The following is a 15,789-nucleotide window of genomic DNA, read 5'->3' as shown; positions in this document are numbered from 1 at the left end:
GGACTTTCCACAGGGCAGGGAACCCTGACTGCTCTTCAGACTCGAGAGGGAGGGGGAGAGGAGGGGGGGGAGGATAGGAGGGGGGGGGTGGGAGGGGGGGAGAGTGGGAGGAGAGGGAGGCTGGGAGGAGGCGGAAAATTTTTTTTCTTTCTTAATAAAAAAAAAAGAAAATTTCAAAATTAAGGAAATTCACAAATTCTTAGAAAAATAAAACCTATTAACGGACTGGTGAAATATGTTTGTAAAAAATGATTTTAGTAGTAATTTAAAACTATTCTGTGAAGAAAATTAAACTATTAGATGCCTTCTCAGATGAGTGCTACCTGCCATTGAAAGAAAAGCTAGTATCAAGAGCATCAAACATTTTTGAAACTCTTTCCCAAGTAACCATATCTTATATTACACCTCCACATAATATAGGAAAAACAAACTTCACCAAGCGTCATCAGAAAAAAGACATAAGTTACAGTAAAAAAAAAAATGAAAGAAACATAAAAAAAACAGTAAAATTATGAGTTGGCTTAACAAAGTTCAATCAAACCAACAAAAATATAGACATGTTACATTAAAAAGAAAGATGTTTAAAACAAACAAACCTGAAGGTTAGAAGATAAGAGACACTTTAGAAATAAAAATGATCATCTAGTTAGAACAATTATAAGCCTAGATTAAAAGAAAGCTTAGGAGCAAATGTCAAGTACTATAGGAAAACTGGATGTCAATCTGTAGATAAATGAAAATAGAACCATATCTATCACCATGCAAAAAACTCAAGTCCAAATGGATGAAAGACCTCAATATCAGTCTGAACACACTGAACCTGATAGAAGAGAAAGTGGGAAGTACTCTACAACACATGGGCACAGGAAACCACTTCCTACATATAACCCCAGCAGCACAGACATTAAGGGCAACAGTGAATAAATGGGACCTCCTGAAACTGAGAAGCTTCTGTAGAGCAAAACACACTGTCACTAAGACAAAAAGGCAACCTACTGACTGGGAGAAGATCTTCACCAACCCCACAACAGACAAAGGTCTGATTTCTAAAATATATAAAGAACTCAAGAAACTAGACTTTAAAATGATAATTAACTCAATTAAAAAATGGGGCACTGAACTGAACAGAGAATTCTCAACAGAAGAAGTTCAAATGGCCAAAAGACACTTAAGGTCATGCTCGACCTCCTTAGTGATCAGGGAAATGCAAAAAACAACTTTGAGATACCATCTTAAACCTGTCAGAATGGCTAAAATCAAAAACACCAATGATAGCCTTTGCTGGAGAGGTTGTGGAGAAAGGGGTACACTCATCCATTGCTGGTGGGAATGCAAACTTGTGCAACCACTCTGGAAAGCAGTGTGGCGGTTTCTCAGGAAATTTCAGATCAACCTACCCCAGGACCCAGCAATACCACTCTTGGGAATATAACCAAGAGAAGCTCTATTATACTACAAAAGCATTTGTTCAACTATGTTCATAGCAGCATTATTTCTAATAGCCAGAACCTGGAAACAACCTAGTTGCCCTTCAATGGAAGAATGGATGAAGAAAGTATGGAATATATACACATTAGAGTACTACTCAGTGGTAAAGAAAAAAAACAAAAAAAAAAAAAACCACAATGACTTCTTGAATTTTGCATACAAATGGATGGAAATAGAAAACACTATCCTGAGTGAGGTAACCCAGACCAAAAATAATGAACATGGGATGTACTCACTCATAATTGATTTTTAGCCATAAATAAAGTACATTGAACCTATAATTCACAATCCTAGAGAAGTTAAATAAAAAGGTGAATCCAAAGAAAAACATATAGTTATCCTTCTGGATATTGGAAGTAGACAAGATTGCTGGGTAAAAATTGGGAACTGGGGGGGGTGGGGTGGGACGGGGGAAAGGGAGGATGGGGAGAGAAAAGTGAGCAGGGGAGGATGGGGAGAGCTTGGGGGAATGGGATGGTTGGGATAAAGGAAAGATATGGGAGCAGGGAAGTATATATCTTAATTAAGGTAGCCATTTTAGGGTTGGCAAGAGCCTTGAGTTTAGAGGGGTTCCCAGGAGTCCAGAGAGATGTCCCCAGCTAGGTCTTGGGTAGCTGAGGAGAGCCTGAAATGGCCCGATCCTATAGCCATCCTAATGAATATCTTGCATATCATCATAGAACCATCATCTGGCGATGGATTAAGATAGAGACAGAGACCCACATTGGAGCACTGGACTGAGCTCCCAAGGTCCAAATGAGGAGCAGAAGGAGGGAGAACATGAGCAAGGAAGTCAAGACCATGAAGGGGCAACCTACCTACTGAGACAATGGGGCTGATCTATTGAGAGCTCACCAAGGCCAGCTGGACTAGGACTGAAAATGCATGGGATAAAACCAGACTCTCTGAACATGGTGGACAATGAGGGCTGACTGAGAAGCCAAGGACAATGGCACTGGGTTTTGATTTTATTGTATGTACTGGCTTTGTGGGAGCCTAGCCTGTTTGAATGCTCACCTTCCTAGACCTGGATGGAGGGGGGAGGACCTTGGACTGCACACAGGTCAGGGAACCCTGACTGCTCTTAGGACTGGAGAGGGAGGGGGAGGGGAGTGGGACGTGGGGAGTGGGGGAGGGGAAGGGAAAGGGAAGAGGGAAGGGGAAAATTTATAATAAAAAAAAAAATCTACTCAGAGCCAGGCCCTGGTGGCTCATGTCTTTAATCCCAGCACTGGGGAGGCAGAGGTCTGTGGATCTCTGTGAGTTCAAGGTCATCCTGGTCTACAGAGGCAGTTCCTGGCCAGTCCAGGCACCAAAGCTCCACAGGGAAACCCTGTCTCAAAAAACCAACGGGAAAAAAAAATCTACTCAGAATTATTTGAGTATAATTAAGCAGACTTTTTTTTTACCTTTTAATTTCTTTAAAAATCCATATTGCCACCATTTTCTGTTTCACTATCAAAAGAGCCCACAACTGTGGTAGAGATGGAATTATGTGCCCTATATTACACAGTAGTAGAAATAAAATAGGAGAAAATAACTTCCAAGACATTTTATAAATATCAAGATACAGAAAGGAATTGATGAACAACTTGAACAAATTATCTTTGAAACTGCCTCATTCTTCCAAAAGACCTATTGCAAGTAAAAATGTTACTCTTTAAAGGGAAATAAGACGATGAGAAATGAACTATTTTCTTTCTCTGGGAAGATAAACTACATGAAGTTTTGAGCATTTTTCATAGGAAAGTAGGTTAAATATACATATCTAAAAATTTTAAAATAGTATAGCCAGAGATGAATAAAATTAGGATATTTTTCAAAACAATTTGAAAATAAATAATAATGCACTTGTTTTATACTTGATATTTTCAGTATGGGGTTATATGGTCTTCTTCTTTTATTGCTACAGTAAACACTGTTTTTGTTTCCATGTGCAATTAATTAAGTGGAGAGAGTTTCTAATTAAACTCAGACAAAGTAGGCTAATGAAAATAAAATAATCATGATGAGTTATTCATCCAGAATATTCATTTGTGTCATAAAAAATTTTGAGGTTTATTTTGATTATTTTTTAACTGATGATTGCATTATTTAATTATATCTGTCAACCGTAATCATAAGCGAGTTAATGAAGGAACTTTGGTGATTTTGGATATCAGAAGACAACTTGCTTATTTTTGTTTCCATAATGTGGGTTCCAGGGATTGAACTCAGGCTCTTAGGCTTGGTGGCAAGCACCATTAGCAACTGAGAAACTTTGTCAACCTTCATACTATCTTATTTTTAACCACTCTGGTATCATTTACCCTTATTCTAACAGACAATTATGAGGTAAGTCATTAGATTAGAAAATCACCAAAGTTCCTTCAAAATTTTGTATGACACAAATGAAAATTCTAGATTAATAATTCATCATGATTACTGAACCTGATCAAAGTAGGAATGTTAAACAGGCCAATAAATAATGAATGGTTAAGTTACTGGAATAGCAGATCTCTAATCATGGCCATAACTATGTTCTACTGGATATAGTTCAACAACAAATAGTTCATAATGAGTCAGATTCTAAACATATTTCTGTAATAGTTTTATGTGATAAATAAGCATATATATGATTACCTAATTTTAAAAATCATATTACTGATTTTCCAATGTTCTTTGAAGTGTTGGAGACGGAAGATGTAGACACATATACATGAAAATGTCATAATGAATCCCATTACTTTGGATGGTAACTTTTAAACAAAAAAAAAAGGGTCCAGCATAATACTGCATATCTGTAATTTCAACAATCAAGAGTCTAGACAGGCAGATGACTAAAGTTCAAGGACTGCATAGTCACCAAGTAGCAAATACTAGGCCAGCCAGGAGTACAAAGTAAGATCCCCATTCCCAAATAAGTAGAGTGTAAAAATAAATATGTTAGCATTGTCCCAGTGAAACAAAAATGTAAGGTGTTTCTGAATTCTGTATTCATTTTATATAGTAAAGAACATAGTAATTTAAAGGGTTTTATGAAGTCCTTGGAAATATGGCAAATGATTACATAAGTTAATATTTGGAATTTCATAGGTACATCCAGTTTCTTCTTTGCCTCCCAGGGTTCTTCAAGGTAAATTCATATTTACCAGCCACCATGGATAGAGTTGATTCACTTTTAACTTATTATTGAAACCAAAGTACTTAGGGATTTTTTCCTTACAGAGTACACTTAGCAAACATCCTTTATATGCCTGACACTCAATGAGAGACTCTGAGTGCCTTTCCTCATGTAATTTGGTCTAGCAGTGGCAGCATATATACTAGACATTTCATGGCACAACACATCACAATCAGCTTTCTTAAAGCTGAAGTGGAATAAACATACCTTAAAAGAGTCTAGAGAAAAATGAAACATTACTATTTGGGGAACAAATCAAATATCAATTTCCTTCTCAGAAGCCACTGTAGTTACAATAAAGTGCTAAAAAAATAGAACTCTGAACCATGAATTCTATATTCAGCAAATAAATTCTTTTGTTAATTAAGGAAAAATAAAGATAATCTCACATTAAGCCAAACTAAGAATGTTTCATTAAATCGGGCAGTGGTGACACAAGCCTTTAATCCCAGCACTCAGTAGGCAGAGGCAGCAGATCTCTGTGAGTTTGAGGCCAGCCTGGTCCATAAGAGCTAGTTCAGGACAGGCTCCAACGCTACAGAAAAACGCTGGAAACCCCTCCCCAACAGAAATGTTTAGTTAATGGGGCTATTCTTAAAGAACTGGTAAGGAATAATATTGGAACAAAAATAAAGAAGATAGAAATGGAATAATAACTTTAGGAAGAAATACAAGCAAGAAAATAGGGCGAAATTAAGGCTAAGCCTAAAAGACTACCATCCTCACAAGTAGTTCTTTAAAATTTCTTTGAAATGTATGTAATTTCAGTACAAATAGAATGGCTGAAGATATATAGAAGCAAAAATTAAATGAAAGATAAATCTACAATTATATCTAGTAAAGTCGGAACTTCTCTTTTATCAGTTTGCTAGATCTGGACTTGGCAATAGCTTAGTGATGCAGTGCTTGTGACGTATGTGCAAAGCCCAGGTTCCATAAAAGACACCTCAAAAACGAAAGCAAGAGAAGTGAAAAGAGTAAGCACTATCATCAACCTGGCTCATAAATACTTGTCGAACTTTGGCTTCTTTCATTTTGTTGGTTTATATTTTATACATAAATATTTCACCCACAAGTTACCAAAAAGCATGAATAATTACATGTATAAAAGATTTTTTCTAATTTCACAAGAATTGAACAAAAACAATTTAAAAAGACTAGTTCTTCATCTACTGTCTATCTTAAATGTCGTTTTATATTTCAGCATTAATTATATTAATAAAACAAGTATATATATATATATATATATATATATATATATATATATATACACATTGTTGATATATAATACCTTGTCTGACTTGTTAGTCTAAATTCTGTGACAGCTGTCTTGAATAAACCGATTCCTTGGATGTCAATTACATCCTCCACTTCAGGTTCAGTAGCAATCAACGTTATAGGAAATTTCCAGATTCCATCTGTTATGCACTCAACTTTCAATATGATATGAGTCCTTGAACACATACACAGAAACAGAGACATACATATAAAAATAAAAATACAACAGTAAGACAAGAGATTATATTAATTTAATATCTAAAGTAAAAATGAACGTACCTCTTTGGCTTAGCAAAAGAGGGTTTGTATTTCATTTTTAAAACCCTAGATAACTGCTATTTCTATTTTGTGAACAATTTTGTAGTTACTAATTTTCAGTGTCATTGTGTCTTTTGAATTAATTATTTTGTGAGTCTTATGTACTCTATATTTAGCTCAAAAATACAGTACTTATTGCAAAACTGACTGCAGGTTTTCTGTAACCAATATAAACTATTAGTATACTTAGTAAATTATAGGTACATTCTGGCACTAGTTCAATGAACTATATATTTTTTTCATTAGAATCATTTTCACAGCCTATTAGCTGGAAATGATATTGCTCCAAATGTTTATGCACTGTATTAAAGAAATAATGTAATCCAAACATTGACAGGCAGTAAAAATAACATTTTGAAATAAATGCATTGCAATACCATATTTAAAAGAGAAGGAATTTTGTTTACCGGCATGGTTTTTTTGGTGTAAATATCACATTGAAAATCAATGAAATTATTTGCTGTTTTGCATTAAAATGTTTGCTATACAAATATAAAGTTACAGAGGATTCCAGGCTACTCTTCAATTCTTCAGTCTCAAATTCTATCTCATATTCAAATTCACGCTTTTTAGGAGTCACTAGAAAAATGAAAATGAAAGTTTGTATCAATTTAGCTTGTTATGCATAAATAGAACATCAATTTATGTGTCAACATTATTTCTAAACAGGTTTATAGAAAAAAGATGTAAATTTTAACCTGCTTTATTTTCATAATGTGTACTATACTACCAGAAATATAATACTATGAGCAATTTTATTAAAATAAAATAAATGAATAAATATTACAATATAGAATACAATTATCAACATCTTTAATTCCTTACAATTTCAGCTTATAGAATAAGACAAACTTAACAAAAATTGATATCCAATACTAATTATGAAAAAATACTTTACATGTGTAATATCTGATGAATATATGCAGATTTAACTATTAATTAATTTTCTCCCTGTTGATTATGTATTTTGCTGTGATAACTTGTTATATTAGGTCAGGTATGTATTATTTTGGCTTCAGAGTTTGGATTTCGAAATTTATAATTCTCTATTCAAAACATACATCCAATTATTTTAATTTGTAAGAAAATATAAAATACAAATTTAACATGTCCAACAAAATTCACTATTTCGAAAATGATTTAAGTATTACATTTGATTCATGTATACACACACACACGCACACACACAATGAGAAAAATAGAGACAGATATAGAAGTTGAGTTCAAGTGGAAATTACAATAACTGAAGTTGAGAGATTTACCATTCGTGTCATAGAAATCAATCTTGTAACCATAACTACTATTACTACTCACTGCTATGTAAAGACAACGAATTTAACAGAATTCTTGAGTACTTGAATGTTTCATTGCAAATGAAAAGTAAACGGATCTTAATTACTAAGCAATCAGCAGCCTACATTTTAAAGTAAATGAATTTTTATTTACTATAGTTAATTATTATAACCATGATTATAATTCTCTTACCTTCAACTTCTTCATAAATACTGTTAATCGAATTTCTTTTTGGAAAAACTACGAAGTCTATCTTGTCATGTGATGGATGGTGTCCATAAAAGTTACCAATCATTGTCACTTCCACTTTCTCTTCTACCCGCTTGTTGGCCTGACATTTTATAACTGTAGGAGAAATTTTTTTATTTTTTATTTTATGTTTTTAGTTAATTCAATATTTAGGTAACATTATTATTATTGTGGTAAAATAAACTTGTGAAAGTATAACTTCATTAAACATAATTTAATTTGGCACTGCAAATGGCACACATATTCATATAATAGATCTATGTATTTATATATTGCTTTACATAAACATCAACATTAAATAATACGTAAAATAGTATCTGTCTTAGGGTTTCTATTGTTGTGAAGAGACACCATGACCACAGCAACTCTTATGAAGGGAAACATTTAATTGAAGCTTACATTTCCAGAGGTTTAGCGCACTAACATCATGGCAGGAAGCAAGGCAGTGTGCAGACAGACATGGTACTGGAGAAGGAGCTGAGAGTTCCACATCTTGATCCATAGGCAACAAGAAGTGAACTGTGTCTACACTGAGCATAGCTCTAGCAGAGGAGACCTCAAAGCCCACAGTGACACACTTCCTCCAATAAGGCCACACCTCTTAACAGCACTAATTCCTATGAGGTTATAGAGGCCAATTACATTCACTCTAGCACAGAATCCAAAAGGCAAATATGTTATATGTATATACATACACACACATGCACACACACACACACACACACACACACACACATATGTATTCGATGATTGGAGACTATATTAGGATGTAGAAATTTTTTTCTGGAACTTAGATGCTCATATCATTACTTCAACTGACTGGCAACTCCGGTCATGAACTACTTTTTAAAAATCTGCATATTTACTGTAATACTCTCAGATCTACTTTTATAACAACAGTAAAATGTATGCCTTCAAGTAATTAAAATATAAGTACAATAACCTGTAGTTTGTTATAACATTTAAAGTACATCTATTTGGCTTTTTATATGTACTTTAAAATTCATACAAAGATTTTTAAATTTCAAATTTGTAAAATCTATCATGTTAGTGGTTATACATAAGACTATAATGACTTAATATTAAACTTAAATGTGATGTATTAATGTTAATTCATAGCATCCATGATCCCTCTGTAGTATGTTTAGTATGTATTACCTGCCAATATTTATGACATTCAAATGAACAAATTCTCACTGATATTATAATAAAATGTTTGTATATATAATAACTAACTATATAAAGAACAACTGATATTTGATAGTAGCTCTGTAATATTATGGAGCAATGTATATGGAAGCTCAAATATATACAAATACTTTCCCAAAATGTACTGGTAAACTTCTACTCCACACAAATTATACACTCAATATAAAAGAAACATTGAAACCTATATTTTAAAATGTTTGAAGAACATTATAATACATTTTTTTAGATTCAACAGTAATATGGTCTTATCACATAAAAATTAAGTGATATTTTCTGACATATTTTCACAACATTTATTATATTCCATTAGCATTACAAAGTTAATTTTATATTTTATAATTATATATTTATAAAAATATAGTATATAAAATAAAAACAACTGTACAAAACTAGAGCTAAAGGAATGACATAGTTTGGTAAAATGTACAAATTTTCTTAGTTATAATTAAGTTCAACCTTAAGGTATTAAGTTTGAAGATAATGGGTTCAATTTACAATTGGTGTAATGTTACCAGTCTTCACTGGTAAGTCTTTAAGTTATTAATGATCTGGATTAATTTCTTATTGTGTTATAACAGGTAGTGGAAATGTTTTCTAATTTTCTGCCCCAGTGGACAGTAAAAAGATAAGTCACAAAATGAATTGGTAGCTTATGGAACAACAAAATTCTCCTGGGTTTTCAAATAATCTGAATATTACATTAAAAAGTAATAACAGGGTTTGGCCCTCCTGTAGCTGAACAGAAAGCAGTGAGTTACCTCTGGAATGCTCTGAAGACAAAAATGTAAAGCAGACTTTCTAAAACACAGTAATATATGTGCATAAAATTTTACTCACTTACTTTTCAAAAGGATTCCTACAAAACTTAACAGCCAGTAGAACTTTAGACTAGTGGTACAACAGTTTAATACCAAATATCTAATTTACTTCAGAACACTTACATTATTGCTATTTTGTCTTAATCTGACATATACTAGTTAAAAAATTCATAATTTAAAAAGGCAAGCAATTACCAAAAGATCCTCAGTAATAGAAAAACTATGTGACGTGTATTTGATTTTCTAGGGAGGAAATACATTAGAGAGGCTTTTAAAAAAATGCAAAGGTTTTTGGTTTCAAATTTTTATTAAAATGTTTAATAATGAAAAAACAAGATTGTCTATAATAGGAAGACCCAAACAACATTATCAGAATACCTACAGTTTAATATCTAGTTTTTAATATAGTACATGTAGCACTAAGGAAAACACATCATTAATATAAGACATTTTATCATATATCTGAAACATTTTGAAAATAACTTAGTATATTTGGAATGACTTATGTAAGTGTTGGTAAACTTAAGAACAAAAATGCAAATTACATTTACCTGTAAATGCAAAAGGTACTTGGTATGGGAGGTCCTCTGTCTATGTGTTGCTTCTATTGGTTAATGAATAAAGAACTGCTTTGAGCCTAGGTAAAGAAAGCTAGGCTGTATGCTGGCAAGAAGAAGGGTGGAGTCAGAGAAAAGCCATGGAGCCGCCAGAGTCAGACATCCTGAAACTTTAGTCAGTAAACCACAGCCATGTGGCGATACACAGATTAATAGAAATGGGTTGAATTAAGAGTAAGAGTTAGCCAATAAGAAGCTAGAGCTAATGGGCCAAGCAGTGTTTTAATTAATACAGTTTCTGTGTGATTATTTTGGGTCTAAGATAGCCAGGCAGAAAGGACAAAAATATGGCCCTCCTCCAACAGGCACTTCTGGATGTACTGACTTTTTTTTTCTAGTTAACAGAAGGAACAAGAAAGACAGGACCCTAAGAAGGACATATGTGTCTCCCTGGGAAGAAGAAATAGATTAGATGTCCTGGGTAAACTGGGGGGGTGGGGGAGGGGTTAGATGGGAGGGCATGCTGGGATGGGAACATGAGGAATCAGGATGATTGAGTTGGGGGCACAGTGGTTGAATTGGGGGCAGAACAATAAAAGAGATATCTTGATAGAGGGGGCATTATTGGGTTAGGGAGAAACCTAATTCCAGGGAAACTCCTGGGAATTCATAAGGATAACCCCAGCTAAGACTCCTACCAATAGTAGATAGGTTGCCTGAAATGGCCTTCCCTTGTAATCATATTGGTGACTACTCTGAATGTTATCATAGAGCCTTTATCCAGTAACTGATGGAAGCCGAAGCAGAGATCCACAGTCAAGTACTGGGCTAAAAGTCCAGTTGAAGAGAGGGAGGAGGGATTATATGAGTAAGGTGTGGTCAAGATCATGATGAGCAACTAACAGAGACAGATGGCCTGAGCTCATGGACTCTAGACAGAAAGCTAGGCAGCTGGCATGGGACCGACCTAGGCCCTCTGCATCTGGGTGACAATTATGTAGCTTGGTCTTTTGTGTGGCTCCTAGCAGTGGGACCAAGACCTGTCCTTGATGTATGACCTTTGAAATCTACTTTCTACGGTGGGATGCCTTGCCCAGTCTTGATGCTATGGGGAGGAAGGAGTTTGGTCTTGCCTCAATTTGATATGCCATGCTTTGTTGACTCCAAAGAAGACCTTACCCCATCTGAATGGAGATGGAGGCAAAGTAGATGGAGGGTGGGTAGAAGGGAGGTGGGAGAGGGAACAGGAGGAGAGCAGGGAGAGGGAACTGTAAGTGGTATATAAAATAAACAAACAAAAATAAAGAAAGAAAGAAGAAAGTAATCTTGGTCTTTTTTTATAACTAGTGCTAGCATATGTAGGGAAGTACAAACTCTGGTACAATCAAAGTTTATCATTTCTTTCTCTTTCGAAGTGTGAAGATGTAATCTAAGTTCAGTAGAGATTATTCATTTTTCACTTCTTTGTTATTTCATTTGTTTTGTTTTGTCACCGGAGATGGAAACCAGACTCTTTGACATGCTGAAGAAGTGAAGCATTCTACCACTGAGCTATGTTCTTAACCCAGATGCGTAATTCTTTCATTTTCAATAATTGGTAAGGATAATCAAAGAGTGGAATTTCAAGTCTTTGAAAACTCCACCAGAATTACTTATGGTAGGTACTCAAGACACATAGTTTATCAGAGCTACTGGTGAGAAAGTAATGTCATACCATTCTCACCACTAGGGCCTGCATCTGCACATATGGGTTAAGGGATAGTTGAAGCATCTTGGAATTCTGTGTTTTTTCTCTCCTGTGTAAAATACACTTACCTGCAGAACTTTTAGGGGGTGGTGCCTGTGGAAGTCCAATGATAGGGTACATCCAGTGTATTGCTTGAATTTCCCCACAATCTACTCCAATACAACTATTTACAAAGGAAAATAAGGAGAGTTAACACAAAATAGAAATACTACCAATGTAGACTTAGGAAGTAATAATTATATATACATACATTTAAATTTTGTACTATTAGTAAAGAATGCTTATTATGATTTATATATAATTATTATTACATATACATATCTATGTAGCAGCAATTAATGAAAAAAGAGATCATAAATATGAAAGAGAGCAAGGTGGGGTACAAAGGAGTTTTGCGTGAGAAAAGGGAAACGAAAGTATATTATAAATTCAAAAAATGCAAAAGAAAAATGCTGTATTCTTTATTAATGTCAAGTTATTTTAATAAATCTTTTGCAATTATATTTTGGCAGACAAATTTACAGAACAGAAAACATTTTCTTAAGCTGTTGCTGTTATAAACATGAACAATGAAATCTTATTCCAAACTTAATCATCATGGCATGTAAGTCAAAATGCAGAAGTTTTGGTTAGCTACATTTCAAGAGCACATTCATATTTATTGCTGTAACTAAATGGTGGGTGAGAGGTAAAACAGTTCATATGGGTAACATCCTAAATTATGCAGCAAAAAAACAAACCTGCTATTAATCGCAGATTTCACAAAGGAATGAAAACTTCTATTTTAAGGTGATAGCAGTTAAAATGAGAGCATACATCTCATCTACTAGTAGAGAAAAGAATTTAGAAAAGTTGGCTCATTATTTGTGAAGATTGAATTTTTGGCAAAATAAAATATTAGCTACTGAACAGTTGTGCATGTGACTTGTGTAACTGCTTCCTAGGACACCACCTTCAAAATGGCTCTGTGCTTTTCACCACAACTACACTATAATTCTCAATAACTTTTTTAAACAAGTTTATATTCTCTGTAGTTTTTCACTGGGATTATTTATATGTGCATGTTATAGTGAATTGTGACTCTAGAAATGGTGAAATGCCTAAAAGAATGGATAAAAACTGAGTCATAGTAAAGTCATGTGGAGAAACATGTGAATATATGATAAACTAAGATTTCTATTTTATTTAGAGATTCTAGACAAGCCAACTATAAAGGCAGGGAAAACATTTAAATTTTATACTATTAGTGAAGTATGCTTAACTTTAAGCCAGGCAAAAAAGTTAAGTTCATTGTGGCAATGATAAAGAAATGATACACCCTGGTTAGAGCAGTGTTTCATCACTTGGCGAGTGCCTTTCTTGCAAGTTCTTTATTTCTCTCAGACAAGCTGTTGATGCAGGTTGTCTTCAAGTTATTATTTTTTGTTTTAGCAGTCAGTCACTATTTTCCCTTTGTATACATTTTGTCCACTACTGTAAACTTTAACACACATATTTTATTTTTCTGGACATAAGAGTTACAGTTGTTCAGATCATATAAAATACTGAATATTATGTTGAATGTGTAGCACACATTAAGGAAACCTAGCACATTAAGTTTAGTAAAAACACAAATTATTAACTTTCTATGTCCTAATTGTTACCTCTTAGCTTCTAAACTGAGTTCATCAAAATTGTCAATAAGCCAATTTTTTTTGTTTGCTCTCTTCACCTTAACAATCACCATTGTTTTGTATAACGTCATAGTGGTAGGTATAAATAACAGTGGGATATCTAAACTTCCTTTAGGAGGCACAACAATTCCTGTAAAACACAAAATATAATGTCAAATGTTGTAACATGCTAGCTTAGCTCTATTCATTACTGCTCTATTCACAACAGCCAGAAATGGCAACAACCAAAATGTCCTTCAACTAATGAATGGATAACAAAAATGTACATATACATAGTGGAATTCTATTTACCTAAGAAGATAAATGAAATCATGAAATTTGCAGTTGAGTTGATGGAACTGGAAAATACACTGAATCAGGTATTTCAGGACCAGAAAGACAAATGTCACATGTTCTTTCTTATTTTACACCATAATCTTAATAGCAGAAAGTAATATCCTAATATTTGTACTGGCCATTAGTATTTCAAAGTTCCTTCTAAACAAACAACCCCCCCACATTCTGTTAAATCATAAATGCTTCTAAATCTTTCTGTTAAATTTCATGAACCTTATTCAAAGACACATTTTATTCTGAGATAAGAAGCTTCTTCTCAAAAAGCTTTGAACTTGAGAATTGTTAAAATGGATGACTAAGGTTATTTAGAGTGATTGTAGAATAAGAAACTCATAAGTTTTGCTAAATCTTCCAATGTATGAACTAGAAAGTGTGGCATTTTATAGTAGAACTGTTTGTTGTGCGTTTAAGAGCAGAATATATGTTGGGTCCAGGGTCATGCAATAATGGACGACAGACCACCAAAGTCTATTAAACCAGAAGCAAGCTTTCTTCAAGAAAAAAAATGAAACGAAAAAAAAATCACCGTGGGGGACACAAAGCTTATCTATCAGCTATAGCTGTGACCACAGCCATAGATTAGGCTTCTAAAATTGTGGAAAGGAAGGCTGGTTTGTGCCTTCTCTTATAGCAAAATCAAACACCAGGTGTGAGTCAAAGAGCTTTTACAACCTTGAGGTCAGGCTTAAAGAAAGTCACATTACAGTTTAAGTTATACAAATTTTGGTTATAGGACATTAGGATGTTTGTGAAAGTCTGTGGCTGACACAACCAGTTTTTACTCTCCCTGAAAGAATGCTAGGCAGACAGTAGAGTCACATAGGGGCACAGTTAAAAATTAAGAGAATACATGCAGAAGGTCCCATAGAGGCAATAGTTAGAAGCCAACCTATGTCCCCAGTACCTGTCTAGCTAGAAAGCTGGGAGGCAGAAGATAACTGTTAAGAGTTTACCTCTGTACACAGTAGCTGCCAGGATGTCTGCTCTTAAGGGAAAAAGTGTTTGTTTGTTAAAGGTTAACATTGACTGCCAGCTGTTTTGTTTTGTTTTTTTTCAAATGTCTTTGGGCTTACATTTTACATTTCTATTTTCCTGGACTGGACCCTTTATTTCTATATTCTAGTCTTGGACTCTTCATGTCCAGATACTTTCTTGGTGCCTTCCTGTTGCTGGCACTAATTTTTTTATCATTCACGATGAAATCCAAACTTTTTTTTTTTTTTAAGAAAAACACCCGAGTTATGAGAGTCAGAAGTCAGAAAACCTCTAGAATATTTTGTTTCCAGATTAACTAGAAAGTTTTAGCTTTACCAAGGACTATTTAAAAACCATGCTGTAAATGGAGCTAGCTGAATCCCAACTCAAGCAAAACTCTCTGTTTAAGTAGAAATTATGGCAAAAGAAACACAGTATTAAGAGACAAAATTTGAAAAAAAATACTTCCAACTGTTGAACAAAATGAAGAGATTGGTGCAACGGTGACGTGGCCTTCAGGGCACTTTTAACAGGGCAGTTTTGTTTTATTACATCTAAAGACTTATTTCCTGCACTCTAAATAGTATTCTTGTGTAGTAATAGGAGCGGCGGGCTGCGTCCCGGCACCCGGCCGCCCACATGGCTAGCTCTACCCGAAATAATTACACGGACACTGTGTTCATTT

General features: G+C 34.2%; 1 protein-coding gene across 1 annotated transcript in view; it reads right to left on the bottom strand.

The window, feature by feature from the left end:
- The window catches only part of LOC106144084 (cilia- and flagella-associated protein 47-like), a 51,857-nt gene that overhangs the window by 8,763 nt on the left and 27,305 nt on the right, over positions 1–15,789 (bottom strand). The window contains exons 5-9 of the mRNA XM_013350533.2: positions 13,764–13,923; positions 12,189–12,283; positions 7,733–7,885; positions 6,655–6,826; positions 5,943–6,104 (exon numbers count right to left, since the gene is read on the bottom strand). Coding sequence (XP_013205987.2) covers positions 5,943–6,104; positions 6,655–6,826; positions 7,733–7,885; positions 12,189–12,283; positions 13,764–13,923 — 742 coding nt within the window. The remainder of the gene's footprint in view (positions 1–5,942; positions 6,105–6,654; positions 6,827–7,732; positions 7,886–12,188; positions 12,284–13,763; positions 13,924–15,789) is intronic.

Source organism: Microtus ochrogaster, chromosome X (genome assembly GCF_000317375.1).
Source record: "Microtus ochrogaster isolate Prairie Vole_2 chromosome X, MicOch1.0, whole genome shotgun sequence".
In the NCBI taxonomy this organism is placed as follows: domain Eukaryota; kingdom Metazoa; phylum Chordata; class Mammalia; order Rodentia; family Cricetidae; genus Microtus; species Microtus ochrogaster.
Note: the sequence above shows the minus strand (reverse complement) of the source record. Positions and strands in the feature narration are given on the sequence as shown.